Below are 13,690 nucleotides of genomic sequence, written 5' to 3'. Positions count from 1 at the left end.
GCGAAGTCACGACCCGCCCTACTCTGCCTCTGATTGGCTTACCATGACATGCTTACCCTAAACTAACCAATCACACTCCTCATTCCTAAATCCAACCAATCATGTTGGCTGCTGTTGTCACTGTTGTAGCTGCTGGAGGTGGAGCTAGTTTCAACTACTTTATATACAGTTAGCTAGTTTAGTCCAGTGGTTCCCAACCTAGGGGTCGGGCCCCTCCAAAGGGTCAGCAGATAAATCTGAGGGGTCGTGAGATGATTAATGGGAGAGGAAAGAAGAAAAAACAAAGTTCTGATACACAAATCTGTTTTCAGTTTTTTGAACTTTTTCTCTAATCTTTGATTTTTGCTGAAATATTGGATCATTTGAACATTTATTGAAATGAAAGCATGTGAGAAGTTTAGAGGGAGAAATCACTATTTGGTGGAGCTGTTAACAACTCATAGACATGTGAAATGTGACCCCGACTACACACTGCTTTTTGTAAAAAGGTTGGAAACCACTGGTTTAATCTTTAACAATGTGTTGTATTTTAAAAGCTTGTTATATTGTCCATTGTGTCACATCTATTTCTAAACTGATTTTCATTTCATCACATTTTTAAGATAAAAAACAACTTTGCTGAGTCATACATGATGCACAGTTGTAATTTAGATTTTACTGACTGTTCTTGAATGCAGCGTTTACAGTGAACCTTGTTTTAATCGTATGCTTCGGCTCTTTTATTTCTCTATCTGAGCGTTTATGCAAATTTGAATTCAAACAGTATGCCCAGTATGACAGGTTTTATTGCACATTTATAATTTGCAGATGATAGGGAAATAAACATTAAGATAAAGTAATTGGCCACCAGATGTTATGTCTTCAGGCAGCCATGTTCCTGGTTCTGCCTCATCTGTGGCCTTTAATCTTTATATCACCTGGATGAGATGAGGAGGGAGAAAGAAAAGAAATCCAACACAATCCCTTCACAACAGTTTTCTGAATTATCTGGCATATTACTTTGATATTGGATATGTAAGCGCTGTGTATTCTTGCAGCTGCTAATTCTAGATTTCCACAAACACGTCAACCCAGAAACAGAATGAGGATTTGCATTTTTATATAGCGTTCACACACACACAGTGATGACAGCAAGCTGCCACGCAAGGTGCTGAACAATCAGTGGCATCCTGCCCTACATCACAAAAAAATCATCACGATTCACTATGTTTCATTATGTTTGCAGAACTAAAGATGGATCTGGATCTTCACATAAAGGAAGTTGCCACTAATACACAAAATTAATCACACGTTTGTTGTGCCAGTTAATCAGTGACTGAATGTATTAATGTCAGATTTGTGGTGGATATTAATGACAACATCAACTGCAAAAGGGAAAATTGTCTTTTTTATTATTTATTTCTCCACATAATACAAAGTTGTTCACCACCAACACTTAACAACTGTCATTAAATCCCATCTGGATTAAAAAAAAAAAAAAAAAAGGTTTTGCCTCTAAACTGCTCTATTATAAGAAATGACTAACAGTTAAAGCGATTATTCCTAAACCATCAGAGACCGTGTGTAAGTTTGGAGAACATTTGTGCGTTTTCCAGTTTTCAGTTAATTCTACACGATTAAGCAGCAAAAGGAACATTATAGAAAAAACAGGCTCAAACAAATAGAAAGAACTGGTGTCATTGTTGGTCAGAATAGAGAAAAACCCCTTAAACCCAGCAGCTGTCAGTGTGATCACAGGGAAATTTCCAGTGATCAAAGTAGCAGTTGTTTTCTCTTTTCTCCCTTTTAACATCCTGGTTGGTCCCTTTAAAGTCACCTACGCTCGAGTAGATAAAAGACAAAAAAAAAAAAAAAAAAAACTGCCTTTGCAGCAGGTTCGTCGTTACAGCAGCTGCAGCTTTAGATTCATATCATCAACCAACATCATCACCCTCATCGCCCTCCTCCTCCTCTTCTCTCCTCTAGTTGTCTCAATGATCCACAGTTACTGTTGGTCCGTTTCAGACTATCACTGGTCCCAGTAAAGCATCTAAACTATTCTTAGTTAAGAAGCACGGAAAAAAATATTGTGTTTTAAGACGTTAAAAAGCAGGTTTTACATGTGAGAAAAGGATCAAAAAACAAACAGGTAGTGGTCCGTCTACAACAGCATTTATACATTTAATGAGTCACTTAAATCTTTACGTGTTATTTAACTGTATTATGTGTAACCTGTGTGGAATGTAGAAGAAAGAACATGCAGGTACCGTGTCTAAAACTTACTCTAAGATTTTGACTTCATTTATACTAGAAACAGGAAGCACATGTGTAAATGTATATATATATGTATATATATATCTCTATCTGCCCAGTACGGTGGCCAGCAGGGCCATTCGGATGTACATGCCGTTCTCTGCCTGACGGAAATATGCGGCTCTCGGGTCGGTGTCCACCTCCGCACTGGAAGAGGAGAATAAAAAAGAAAAGAAAGATAAATAATATATAATATAATATAATAATAATATATGTCTGTAGTAGAGAAGTCAGTGGAATATAAAGGATATTTCAAGTAGAGATGTGCTGGTATACTGGTTTTATGATATACTGCAGTAAAACACTCTAATAATAATAGTTTCATTTTGTTTAACCACAGGAGGCCTTTAAGAGTTCAGTATAACTTATTATTTTCTACAAACTTTTCAGCCTTTTAAAAATGAATCTAACTGTTAAAACCCAGCAGATGACATTTACGACACAGTTCTATCCATTAATCAGTCGATCAATTTCATCAGGAAGAAAAAATCATGACTTTCTAAAACATGAATGTGTGAGTAGAATCTGAGACTCTGAGCTGCATTTCAAGTCGTTTCCAGTCAACTTGGATCGACCTACTTTTGTTCACAGTGTTCAAACTGATTATTAATTCTTTATGCAGAGTCGGATAAAACTGTAACATACAGGAAGCTGCTCGGTGAATAAAATCCAAGTGATGATGGTGTAAAGTGATTATATTATATTTTAGTACAGTGATAATACTGTTTACATCATTACTATCAAGCAGAACCACAACTTGGACCTGGTTTTTGTATCGGACTGAGGCTCACCTGATCTCGTTGACTCTGGGCAGCGGATGCATCACCACCATCTTCTTCTTGGCTACAGTCATGATGTGAGGAGTGAGGATGAACTGTCCAAAACACTGACAACAACAAACAACAACAACACTTCATTAAGAGGGAGCTCGTTTACTCAACGTTTTGTGTGTTTGTGTGCTTGTGTCTCTCTCTCTCTCTCTCTCTCTCTCTGCTCTGTCTAACGAGCTTCTCTGATTGGCTGAGTGAACGACTGTGTTATTGAGTGCGTGTGGTTGTTTCAGCCTAAAAGCTCCTGCAGGTTCTCCACTTCTGACCAGCCAGCCGACATGTTCTTGTGTAAAATATTATGAATAAAACATTATAAATAGCTCTGCAGGTGTATATATATATATATATATATATATATATATATATATATATATATATATATATATATATATATATATATATATATATATAACAGCTCAGGTTCAGTAGGGGTGAGAAGCATTCTGTGGCAGGTAAGAAATAATATTTAAAAACCTTTGTGAATTAAATTTAAGGGTTTTTCAGATACTCTGTTTAAAGAAACTACTGATCTTCCTTCATCTAAAGAGACAACATTAAATCAGCTGATGAGATGAAGAGCGTCGTTACTTACGGCTTTGTACTCTTCCTCAGATGCGAATCTCTCCTTCTGGATCCTCGTCATGTAGAGGACGTCGGTCTCAGGCAGAGCTTCCTCGATGCTCTCAAACTCCTCCTGCACGCAGCCGCAAACACACATCATCAGTCATCAGTCATCAGTAGAGGACTTTATATTTATAACTCAGATCACAATCAAGAGCTCATTATTTAGAATTAATACAGTCAAACAGGGCTGATTATTCTCATTATCTATTAATTGTTTAGTCCATAAAATGTGAAAAATGGCAAAAAAGTGTAAAAATGTTGGTTATAATTTCCCACATGCCAAAAGATATTCAGTTTACAATCATATAAAACAGAGAAAAGCAGAGAAGCTGGAACCAGGAAATGTTTGGCAGTTCTGCTTAAAAACATGTATAATATGATTATTGGATTATTAAAATAGTTGTAAATGTATAATAGTCGCCTTTGAGAAATGCACATGTGAGACAGAAATGTATCTGATGCTCTCTGTATCAGTCCCAACCTGTTTGATGCCCTTGGAGGCCACGTAGCTGATGATCTCTGCTGGCATGTGGAGGTTCTTGGGGGCCACGTAGCGCAGCGTGATGCGGTACTGAGTCAGCAGTTTGGCGAGAGAATGAACCGTGCGGCCGTGTTTCAGGTCTCCGACCATAGTTATCTGACAGGAAACACACAAACAATCCAGATTCAATTATACAGCAGTCAAACATCAGAGAAGTTAAAGCTAACAGTTGGACGGCGTAACGATAATAAGCTTCCTGTCCCTCACCGTCATGCCGTTGACCGTCCCCAGCTCCTCTCTGATGGTGAAGACGTCCAGCAGCGCCTGCGTCGGATGCTCCCCGACGCCGTCTCCAGCGTTGATCACCGGTTTACGGCAGTGACGTGACGCGCTCTGTGAGCCGCAGACAGAGAGAAGTTACACAAACACTGAAAATCCTCAGAACTGGAGAGAACCATAAACCTGGTGAAGAGCTCAGAAATGAGAAAATTCTACATATAGTAGCTTTAAATCCAATCAATTGTTCATGATGTAATTATAGTATAGAGAGAGAAAAATGTGTGTTTGTAGCAGGAACTTAAAAGCCTGACTGTCACAATGTTAGCAGGTGATTTATTATTATTTTTTTTAACCTTTTGATAGTTAGATTCGATTATGATGGATAAACACACTCTAGATTTTATGTTGTCACTTGATGAACACATGTTCTTTATGTTTTTTTATGTTTTAAGCATGTTTTATGTACTTTAGTGAATGTGATTAAATCTCTGTGTTCTATGTTTTATCTGACAAATTTCCTCTCCGGCTCAAACGCACTGGGAGCGCACGTTTTGAAGTATAACTACTGTTTTTAATGGCTGAACGCGCACTAGAAGCATTATGAGGCGCGTAAAACTGTCTTGACACGTCTACTCCAACCTTGTTTCGATTTTTGGAGCGTCAAATGAGGAACCCAGCGACCGAAGCCGTTTTCTCTACAGCCGAAAAAGAGAGAGAGAGAGATAGCGCAAGTCAGCTGAGCATGGGCGAGCGAGTGAGAGAGAGAGAGAGCGCGGCGGTGGTCGAGTAAGGAGACGAGCAGTAGAGAGAACAAAACCTCTGAATGAGAAATAAAACTTTATATTCTGATTATTTCACGGCGCAAATAAATAACCATCAAACAGTCAACAGATGATTCACTGTGGACACTGATGTTTCATTTTCCTCCTCTGCATTCATTCATTACATCCAACTGATGCAGCTGTTAATACAAAGACAAAATGACAAAGTTTGTGTTGGAATTCCAAATCTGATGCTTGCAGTGCAACACAGGAGCATCAATTATCGCTCCCAGTACGTTTATGTCTTAGTCTGTGGGTTTGTTAGTGATCTGAGAGCTTTATCAGGGATATACAGCATCTCAGCAGCGTCTCTATGATATAACATCTTAAAATCATCCTAAAACTAACTGGAAACCAGTGCAGGAAGCTTTAAACAGGTGATCTGAGCACTTTTGTTATTTTTAGACAAAATTTGACAGCAACTGAATAAACGTTAACATCAGTATTTATGTTTCCTTTGTTGAAGAGAGCTTTATGATCATGTGACAATTTTTCCTCTTCAGCAAAAAAACTGAAAAAAGAGAGAATACTTTACTTCAAGTAGTAGTGAGTGGTGAAGGCCCAGTGGTTTAACATGAGTCTCTGGTTGTTTTTAGAGCTGAGACTCACCTCTACAGCTCCGGGCGTCGGGTGTCGGAGCACCAGGACGTCGGCGTAGCAGCTCATAGTCTGAACAGAGTCGGCCAGCGATTCTCCTTTTTGCGTGGACGAAGTGGATTCGCTGAAGTGGACGACCGAGCCGCCCAGACGCTGCATGGCGGCGGCGAAGGAGCTGCTGGTGCGAGTGCTGACCTCGTAGAACATGGACGCCATCACTTTACCCTGCACGGTAAGGAGAACGAGGAAGCAGTTCTTGAGTCTTCATAGGAATAAACACACATACAGGTGTTCATGTGCAGTAAATATCACAATAAATGACCTTCAGGATGTCCAGACTTCGTTCCTTCTGCACCATCAAACGCAACGTGTGAGCGACATTGAAAAGGTGAGAAATCTGAAACAACCAGGAAACAAACAAACAAACAAGTTATTATTTTAATAATTAACACAACTTGACAGAAATAACTTGCTGTGTGTGTGTTGTGTGTGTTGTTTGTGTGTGTTTGTGTGTGTTTGTGTGTGTGTGTGTGTGTGTGTGTGTGTGTGTGTGTGTGTGTGTGTGTGTGTGTTGTGTGTGTGTGTGTGTGTGTTGTGTGTGTGTGTGTGTTGTGTGTGTGTTTGTGTGTGTGTGTGTTTGTGTGTGTGTGTGTGTGTGTGTTTGTGTTTGTGTGTGTGTGTGTGTGTTTGTGTGTTGTGTGTGTGTGTGTGTGTGTGTGTGTGTGTGTTGTGTGTTGTGTGTTTGTGTGTGTGTTTGTGTGTGTGTTGTGTGTTTGTGTGTGTGTGTGTGTGTGTTTGTGTGTTGTGTGTGTGTTGTGTGTGTGTGTGTGTGTTGTGTACCTGCTCTTTGCTGAACTGCCTGACAGACAGGATGTGTTGGCCCACCAGAACGTGCAGCAGAGGAGACGTCTGGAAGTGAGACATCTGACCGGCAGGAATCTGTCCCGGCACCGACTGAGGAGACATCAGCCTGGACAGAGGAGGAGGATGGCTGTAACCGTCACCGGCAGCGGCTGGCGGGAGCATGATCATCTCTACAGAGAGCAGAAACGTGTCAGTCACCATCAGTTAAATACAGGAAACTTATAATATACACAGACAGTAGATAGAAGACACAATATTTATTTAAAAAAGGTAAAAAAATATGAATTTACTGAATAAGATTAAAGCTGTCTCCAGCAGCTTCAAAGCTCTGCACAAGAAAACATTTTAAAAAGTCCAGTGTCAAACTTTGGCGCTTCCACTGACATAAAAAGAGTAGTTTGAAGGATGTGGAAGTGCATTATGGGAGTTGTAGTACCTGGTGGTAGTCCAGGATCAGAGGAGCGGTGGGTGCGGGGAGGCAGCAGGTAGCGGCTCTCTCCCGCCGCCGAGCGTCGAGGGCTGGGTGCTCTGGTTCGCACGGGGCCTTCACGAGGAGGAGTAGGACGAGGATGCTCCGGAGTCTGAAACACACACACACACACACACACACACACACACACAAACACACACACACACGTTAGAATAAATGAACGACTAGAGAACAACATACATCTATTATTTGATTTTATTCTTTATTTTATTCACTTTGATACCTTTGGACTTTCTTTCACGGCTTCAGCAGGAAGGATGGAAGCAGACGGCCAAGTCTTCACATCTTCACCGTAACCTGGAGGCACCAACACCTGACAGACACAAAGGTTTTATTAAACCAATAAAATGACATACATAAAAATACAAATGGGCATCAGTGTGTGACAAAGACCAACATGTGGGTGTACACAACAAGTTTTATTGAAGGTTTTTGTGTGTATATAGTCGGAATGTGCAGAGATCCCACTATTTGTATCTGTATTTGTTGAGGCAGCAAAATTATTTGTATTTGTATTTGAATAAAAGTGGAAAGAGGTTTAGGGAAAACAGATTCAGTGATTTACTCATTTCACTTCAAAGCCTTTAATTTGAGGTTTTGGACACAATAAATGTAGAAAGAAATGAAAATATCCGTGAACATGCATGCGTGTGCTGACCTGTCCGTCGATGTACGCCACCTCTCCTCGTAGAACCACACGGCGGACTTTACCCTTCACCTTCAGACCTTGGAAAGGCGTCCACTTGGACTTTGTGAACTGCATGGCCTGAGGAATAACCCACTCCTGCTCCAAGTCCACCTGCGAGGCAAAGACGAGGATTTAAATGATTCAAATCTAAGTGAGCAGCAACACAAAGAGACACGTAAACATCATGTTCTGCTGGACGTGCATTTACCTCCACGTAGGTGTTTTCCTGAACAGGCAGGTTGAAGATCCTGCGCGGGTTGTCGTAAAGACGTCTGATGATATCGTCCAGAGTCAGACGTCCATCGCTGACGGCGGTCAGCAGCAGCGGCAGCATCGTCTCCAGGCCGGGGTAACCTGGAGGAGGATGATCGCCGTTCTTCTCCTCGACGGAGTGGGGAGCTAACGACACATGATGAAAATAAAATAGTTAAAATGAGCTAAAATGTCGAGTTTCTGCTGTCAGCGATCAGACAGACGGTGCGTTTACTGACCGTGGTCCGTGGCGAAGCAGTCGATGATGTCCAGGTTTTCCCAGAGCGCCTCCATGTCCTCGCGTGTTCCCAGCATGGGTCGGACTTGCGCCCGTCCGTCGCCGATGTCGGCAACGTCTTCCTCACACAGGAAGAGGTGATGAGGCGCCACCTCGCACGTGACCTGGACGCCCTTCTGCTTGGAAGCTCGGATGATCAGGATCTGAAAAAAGAAGAAATTAAGAAATTCAGATCAGTAATAACTAATAATCCAAGAAACAAATAAACTGAATCATTCATCCTACACTGACTGTCTCTTACCTCCTCCTTCTTGGCCACGTGGCAGATGTGGACCGGCCGCTGGTAGAGCTGCGCCACCATCAGGATGGCGGCGACCGTCTGCTTCTCAGCGTGAGCTACGATGGGCATCTGTTTGGGCCACTTCTCAAAGTGCTTCATACAGAGCAGACGGTTGGTTTAGTGTTCAGAGGGGGAAACGCTGAGCCACTAAATACTGAACACTGAAGTTAATGGAATAAATCTCAGTTTCTCAACCAAACTATAATTATATTTTTGATGAACACATGAACATAACAATAAAACTGTAAATTAAATAAATAATAAACCTCTTTTAACTCTTTAAGCTTGTGAGGAATAAACATGTTTAGTGTCTCACAGTAGTGAACTGACAGCAGACCAGCACTTTAACTGCCTTTATGCACTTTTTTTAAAGGTGAATTTCAACAACAAAAGTACAAAATATTAAAAATATTATAAATAAATAAATAAATATTGTTCTTCTGTGTTGTCATGAATCTGGTTCAGTACAGACTGATCCTACCTCCATCCACAGAGACACGTTGTCCATCTTGAGGTTGGAGTACGTGTCGTTCAGGTACATCTTCAGACCGGCGGCCTGGCTGGCGATGGTCGGCAGGACGGCGGCGTTGTCTGAAGCGGCTCCTACATACAGAGCGTAGTCACAGCGGCAGCCCGCTTTGGCCAGCTGATAAAAAAAAATATGAAATAAGAGTTATGTTTTCAGTTCACCAGGAGAAAAAACTGTGAAAAAACAGCATCTGACACAAAACAAAGGCGATAAATTAACACGTAAAACATTCAGTTGATCTTGATGAGTCACCGTTCAGACTGATGAGTCATGTTTTAACTGACAAAAAACAATCAACAAGACCAAAGAGGAGATAAACATGTTGTTTTTATTTGTACCTTCTGCACCAGAGCCAGAGTATTGGGGTCGGTGATGGCGGGGGACGTGTTGGGCATCGCACACACCATGGTCACTCCTCCCGCCAGAGCCGCCGCCGTACCGGACGAGAAGTCCTCCTTGTGCGTCGCACCGGGCTCCCGCAAGTGAACATGGACATCGATCAGACCTGAGATTCAACCGGAAAAAGAAAAATGTGATATTTGGAAGCAGACAGTAAGTACAATTACACACACACACAGATGTATATTTATAACTCTTATATGATTCTCATAATATCAGGTTTCTGCTAGAAGGATGTGATGTTTCTATCCACACGAACAGAAATCTGATAATAACCAGGAGATTAGTAGAGTACTCACAATTAATAACCATGTGTATGAATCAATAGATACATTATTCAATGGACCAACAAAAGTCCACTAAACCTTCCCAATGTTGTACTTTGTTTTAACAGACAGAAGAATAAATATCTTTTAAAAAAATCCTCAATTATGACAGTTGCATCTGCAGCAACCGGTTAAATTATTCCACTGATTTTCGTCTATTTTTGCAGCACGTCTGCCTCGTTACAGCCTGCGACCAATTACGTTATGAAAATCTGAAAAAGAGAAAGAATAAATCGTCTGTTGTCTGAGTTTTGTAGCTGCAACAGAAGTGAGCTGCTTGTTGCTGGTTATCAGTGACTCACCAGGCAGACGGACCAGCGTCTGCGAGGCCATGCTGTCGATGTGAGTTTTCACTGGTGGACTTCTACCGATCTGATGAAGTGCCTGCAAAAAAAAAAATCAATTTATATGACTCATGTTGCCAACTAACTGTATGAAGGGTTTAACTGGCTTTTGATTAATTCGATGTAAACTGGAATAAGAAGATCAACTCACCTGAACAAAAAGTTTGGTGCATTTGATATCGATGATGAGAGGGACCGAGTAATCGATGGCCATGCGTCTCGTCCTGTAGCCTTTGGTGACGAAGGAGGACAGCCGGCGTCCTCCGCTGTTCCTCATGGAGAGGTTGATGACCAGGTCGAAGTGGTTTTCCTCCAAGTAGTTCATGATGCTGCGCTGCTTCTCCTTGGTGGGACACTCGCTGTCTTCTTCCTCGAAGGGCCAGTCCACCGCCGTCACCTGGAGACGACGACGGATTAGACAAAAGAAAAGAAAAGAGGTCAATGACTCCTTTATTAATTGTCTATTTTTAGCTCAGATGAGTTTTCTTAGTATTGTTGTTTTAGTCTTTATAACTTTGTTTTCTGGCTTTCAGTGTTGTTTTATTTCTGTGCCTGATGTTTCTGACCTCAATGGGACTAAATTAAAGTTAAATTAAAATACTGAATCATCCTTTTTTTACAGGTAAAACTAGATGTTCAACTGGCATCATCTATTATTTAATGTTACATTTCAACATAAAGCTGTAAAATAAAGACAGTCAGGAGCTGGAATTTGTTCTATCAAAGATAAAAAGCAGCTAGTTTACCGTCATACATATTAGTCATAAAAGCTTCCAAAGTCTTGTGCTCATGTGTCATTACAGGACAAAGCTGAACACTTAAAACACAAAGGTTTGTTACAGCAGAGATCCTTGGTTTTACTTTATTTAGTGATGATATGCACTATAATATACCTGCAAATCCTGCTCCGATAAATCCTTATCACCAGATTTATTGATATACTTTTTCATTGTTAACTGCTGGTATATAAACATCGTCTCTCACCTTGACTCCGTGTTCTGTGTAGAAGTCGGCGGTTCCCAGACTGGCGTACAGGTCGTAACCCAGAGACTCCAGAGCCTGAACGGTGGGCAGCAGCTCGCTCTTGTTCTGTAAAAAACACACAAAACATCTGCTTTAAACGTCTTATTGATAAAATGATGCAGCAATCATGTGACCACCAACTGACCGACATAAATGCTTCAAATGTGTTATTCTTTATTTCTGCAATAAATAATCATTGAATTGCTTTCTGAACAGTTTGATTACTGTATTTATTCACTAGTTAAAACTCAAAGGACACTTAATTCTTTTGTTTTGTTAAGGATTTCTTGTTCCGCGGTGCATTTCCACCAAAAATAACCATCTGTTCATTATTATGCAAGACTGCAAATGTACTTTAATGTGCCACTTTTAGTAATATGTTCCTCTAAAATGTATTACTTCAACTGCCAGCTGGCTCACAACGTTCACATGTCTAACTCTCAGCTCCTTCAAATCCATCAGTGTGTTACAGTTTTATAGGTCAAAAAGACACCTGACAGATCGTTGCGTCACATCCTAAAAATACCTTATAGCTGCCGATGGAGAGCAGGATGTTCTTCTTGGGGATCTTGAAGCCCGTGGAGAGCATGGCTTTGAGGTAAGCCTCGTATCGGTTCTCCCCAAAACAGGCCACTTCTCCGGTACTGGTCATCTCCACCCCGAGCACCACGTCAGCGCCGGCCAGCCGAGAGAACGAGAACTGAGGAACCTGAAGGACATGTGACATATGGTTAGATGGAGCTGACATGATAAGCTTTAAGTTATGAGGACTCGGTTGGTTCGGTTACCTTGACGCCCACAATCCCTTTTCCTCTCATCAGGCCCACAGGCTCTACTTCCTCCCCCATGATGACCTGCGTCGCCAGGGCGACGAGGTCGACACCCAGCGTCTTGGATATGAAAGGAAAGGAGCGGGAGACTCGGACGTTGCACTCGATCACCTTCAGCTGGTCGTCCTGGAAACAAGGTTCACAGCAACACTTAATAATGACAAAATAACATGAACAGAGTTTTTTTTGTCCTGTTGTTTCCTGGCCGTCGTTCCACCTCTGACTCATCGCTTTAATTAACGCTTTCAAAATCAATCACTGTGTCAGACTGAGTCTCAGCGATGGCTGAGTGCACAGAACAGATAAAACAAGTCTTCATATAATTCTCTAATATATTCCTGAGAATCTTAATCTGTATTAAAAGTACAACATAAATACTTTTTAGCCTTTTCAGACTCAGACAACTTTATTTATCCTGAAAGGACAATTCAGTTTGGCGGTGTACCCAGACCACGCATAAGAAACAAACAAACAAACAAACAAATAACAGACAGATCTATGCCAGAGTCAGTCAGTACACAGGTACTCACAGACATGTAAATAAATAAAATAGATCCATAATAAATAAGTAAAATCCTAGTCCCAGCAATAAGAAGCCCCAGAATGATTAGTTAAGACAATAAAACTCCACGAGTATGGAAATATTATTCATTCCACATACTGACATCAAGGTTTAACAGCCTGATGGCAGAAGGAACGAAGGAGTCGCTGTATAACGACACACATTCAGCAGATATGAGGCAACATTAGCGTCGAGTTTCTGACCATCTGACAAACTTCAGGTCTATATTCACTCTGCTTTCAGCTCCGTTTTGGTCTCCACCATCTCTGAAATCTCTTTAGCTGCTAAAAGCTCCGTTATGTTCAGCAGCTGGTTGTAAACTTTGTGTTTTTGATGTTAAGAACAGATCAGAACAGAAACAACAAACCAAAACAGTAAAGTCGGGTCTTTGAAAACCAAAACAATGAGCTGAAAGATGCTAAAACGCCCCACAGAGCTTAGTGATAATTATTCCTACCAGCGACCCCCTTTCACACACAAATAGTCATTTTATCCACTGTTTCTATAAAACTATTGATTATAGCAGCTTTAAGACACTGAATGATCTATTTCCTGTAACTCAGGTCTTCCGGCGTGTTCCTCACCTTGGCGATCAGCTGCAGGTTGAAGGGTCCGGTGACCTGCAGCTCCTGGCCGATGGCGTGGACGATCATCTTGATCCTCTCTATGGTCTTCTGATTGAGGTCCTGGGGTGGCGTCACTAATGTGGCGTCACCGGAGTGGACGCCGGCGTTCTCCACGTGTTCGGACACCGCGATGGCCATCACTACTCCGTCACACGCTACGGCGTCCACGTCTATTTCCTGCCAAATACAAGAACTACTGTAATTACTGTGTTTGGTGAATTCTTAAGAGCTCAACTTCATCTACAGTCTTTTTTT

General features: G+C 41.4%; 1 protein-coding gene across 2 annotated transcripts in view; it reads right to left on the bottom strand.

The window, feature by feature from the left end:
* Positions 1-1,368: 1,368 nt before the first annotated feature.
* The window catches only part of cad (carbamoyl-phosphate synthetase 2, aspartate transcarbamylase, and dihydroorotase), a 28,852-nt gene continuing 16,530 nt past the window's right edge, over positions 1,369-13,690 (bottom strand). For both annotated transcript variants that reach the window (XM_042389834.1, XM_042389833.1), the window contains exons 23-44: positions 13,394-13,612; positions 12,206-12,373; positions 11,944-12,126; positions 11,379-11,483; positions 10,546-10,791; positions 10,353-10,434; positions 9,664-9,830; positions 9,278-9,442; positions 8,758-8,889; positions 8,458-8,659; positions 8,175-8,365; positions 7,937-8,077; positions 7,502-7,591; positions 7,225-7,369; positions 6,765-6,958; positions 6,247-6,321; positions 5,937-6,149; positions 4,495-4,620; positions 4,228-4,383; positions 3,715-3,816; positions 3,084-3,178; positions 1,369-2,439 (exon numbers count right to left, since the gene is read on the bottom strand). In XM_042389834.1, the coding sequence (XP_042245768.1) occupies positions 2,340-2,439; positions 3,084-3,178; positions 3,715-3,816; positions 4,228-4,383; positions 4,495-4,620; positions 5,937-6,149; positions 6,247-6,321; positions 6,765-6,958; positions 7,225-7,369; positions 7,502-7,591; positions 7,937-8,077; positions 8,175-8,365; positions 8,458-8,659; positions 8,758-8,889; positions 9,278-9,442; positions 9,664-9,830; positions 10,353-10,434; positions 10,546-10,791; positions 11,379-11,483; positions 11,944-12,126; positions 12,206-12,373; positions 13,394-13,612 (3,297 nt within the window). In that variant the 3' untranslated portion in view covers positions 1,369-2,339. The remainder of the gene's footprint in view (positions 2,440-3,083; positions 3,179-3,714; positions 3,817-4,227; positions 4,384-4,494; positions 4,621-5,936; positions 6,150-6,246; positions 6,322-6,764; positions 6,959-7,224; positions 7,370-7,501; positions 7,592-7,936; positions 8,078-8,174; positions 8,366-8,457; positions 8,660-8,757; positions 8,890-9,277; positions 9,443-9,663; positions 9,831-10,352; positions 10,435-10,545; positions 10,792-11,378; positions 11,484-11,943; positions 12,127-12,205; positions 12,374-13,393; positions 13,613-13,690) is intronic.

Source organism: Thunnus maccoyii, chromosome 17 (genome assembly GCF_910596095.1).
Source record: "Thunnus maccoyii chromosome 17, fThuMac1.1, whole genome shotgun sequence".
NCBI classification, from domain to species: domain Eukaryota; kingdom Metazoa; phylum Chordata; class Actinopteri; order Scombriformes; family Scombridae; genus Thunnus; species Thunnus maccoyii.
Note: the sequence above shows the minus strand (reverse complement) of the source record. Positions and strands in the feature narration are given on the sequence as shown.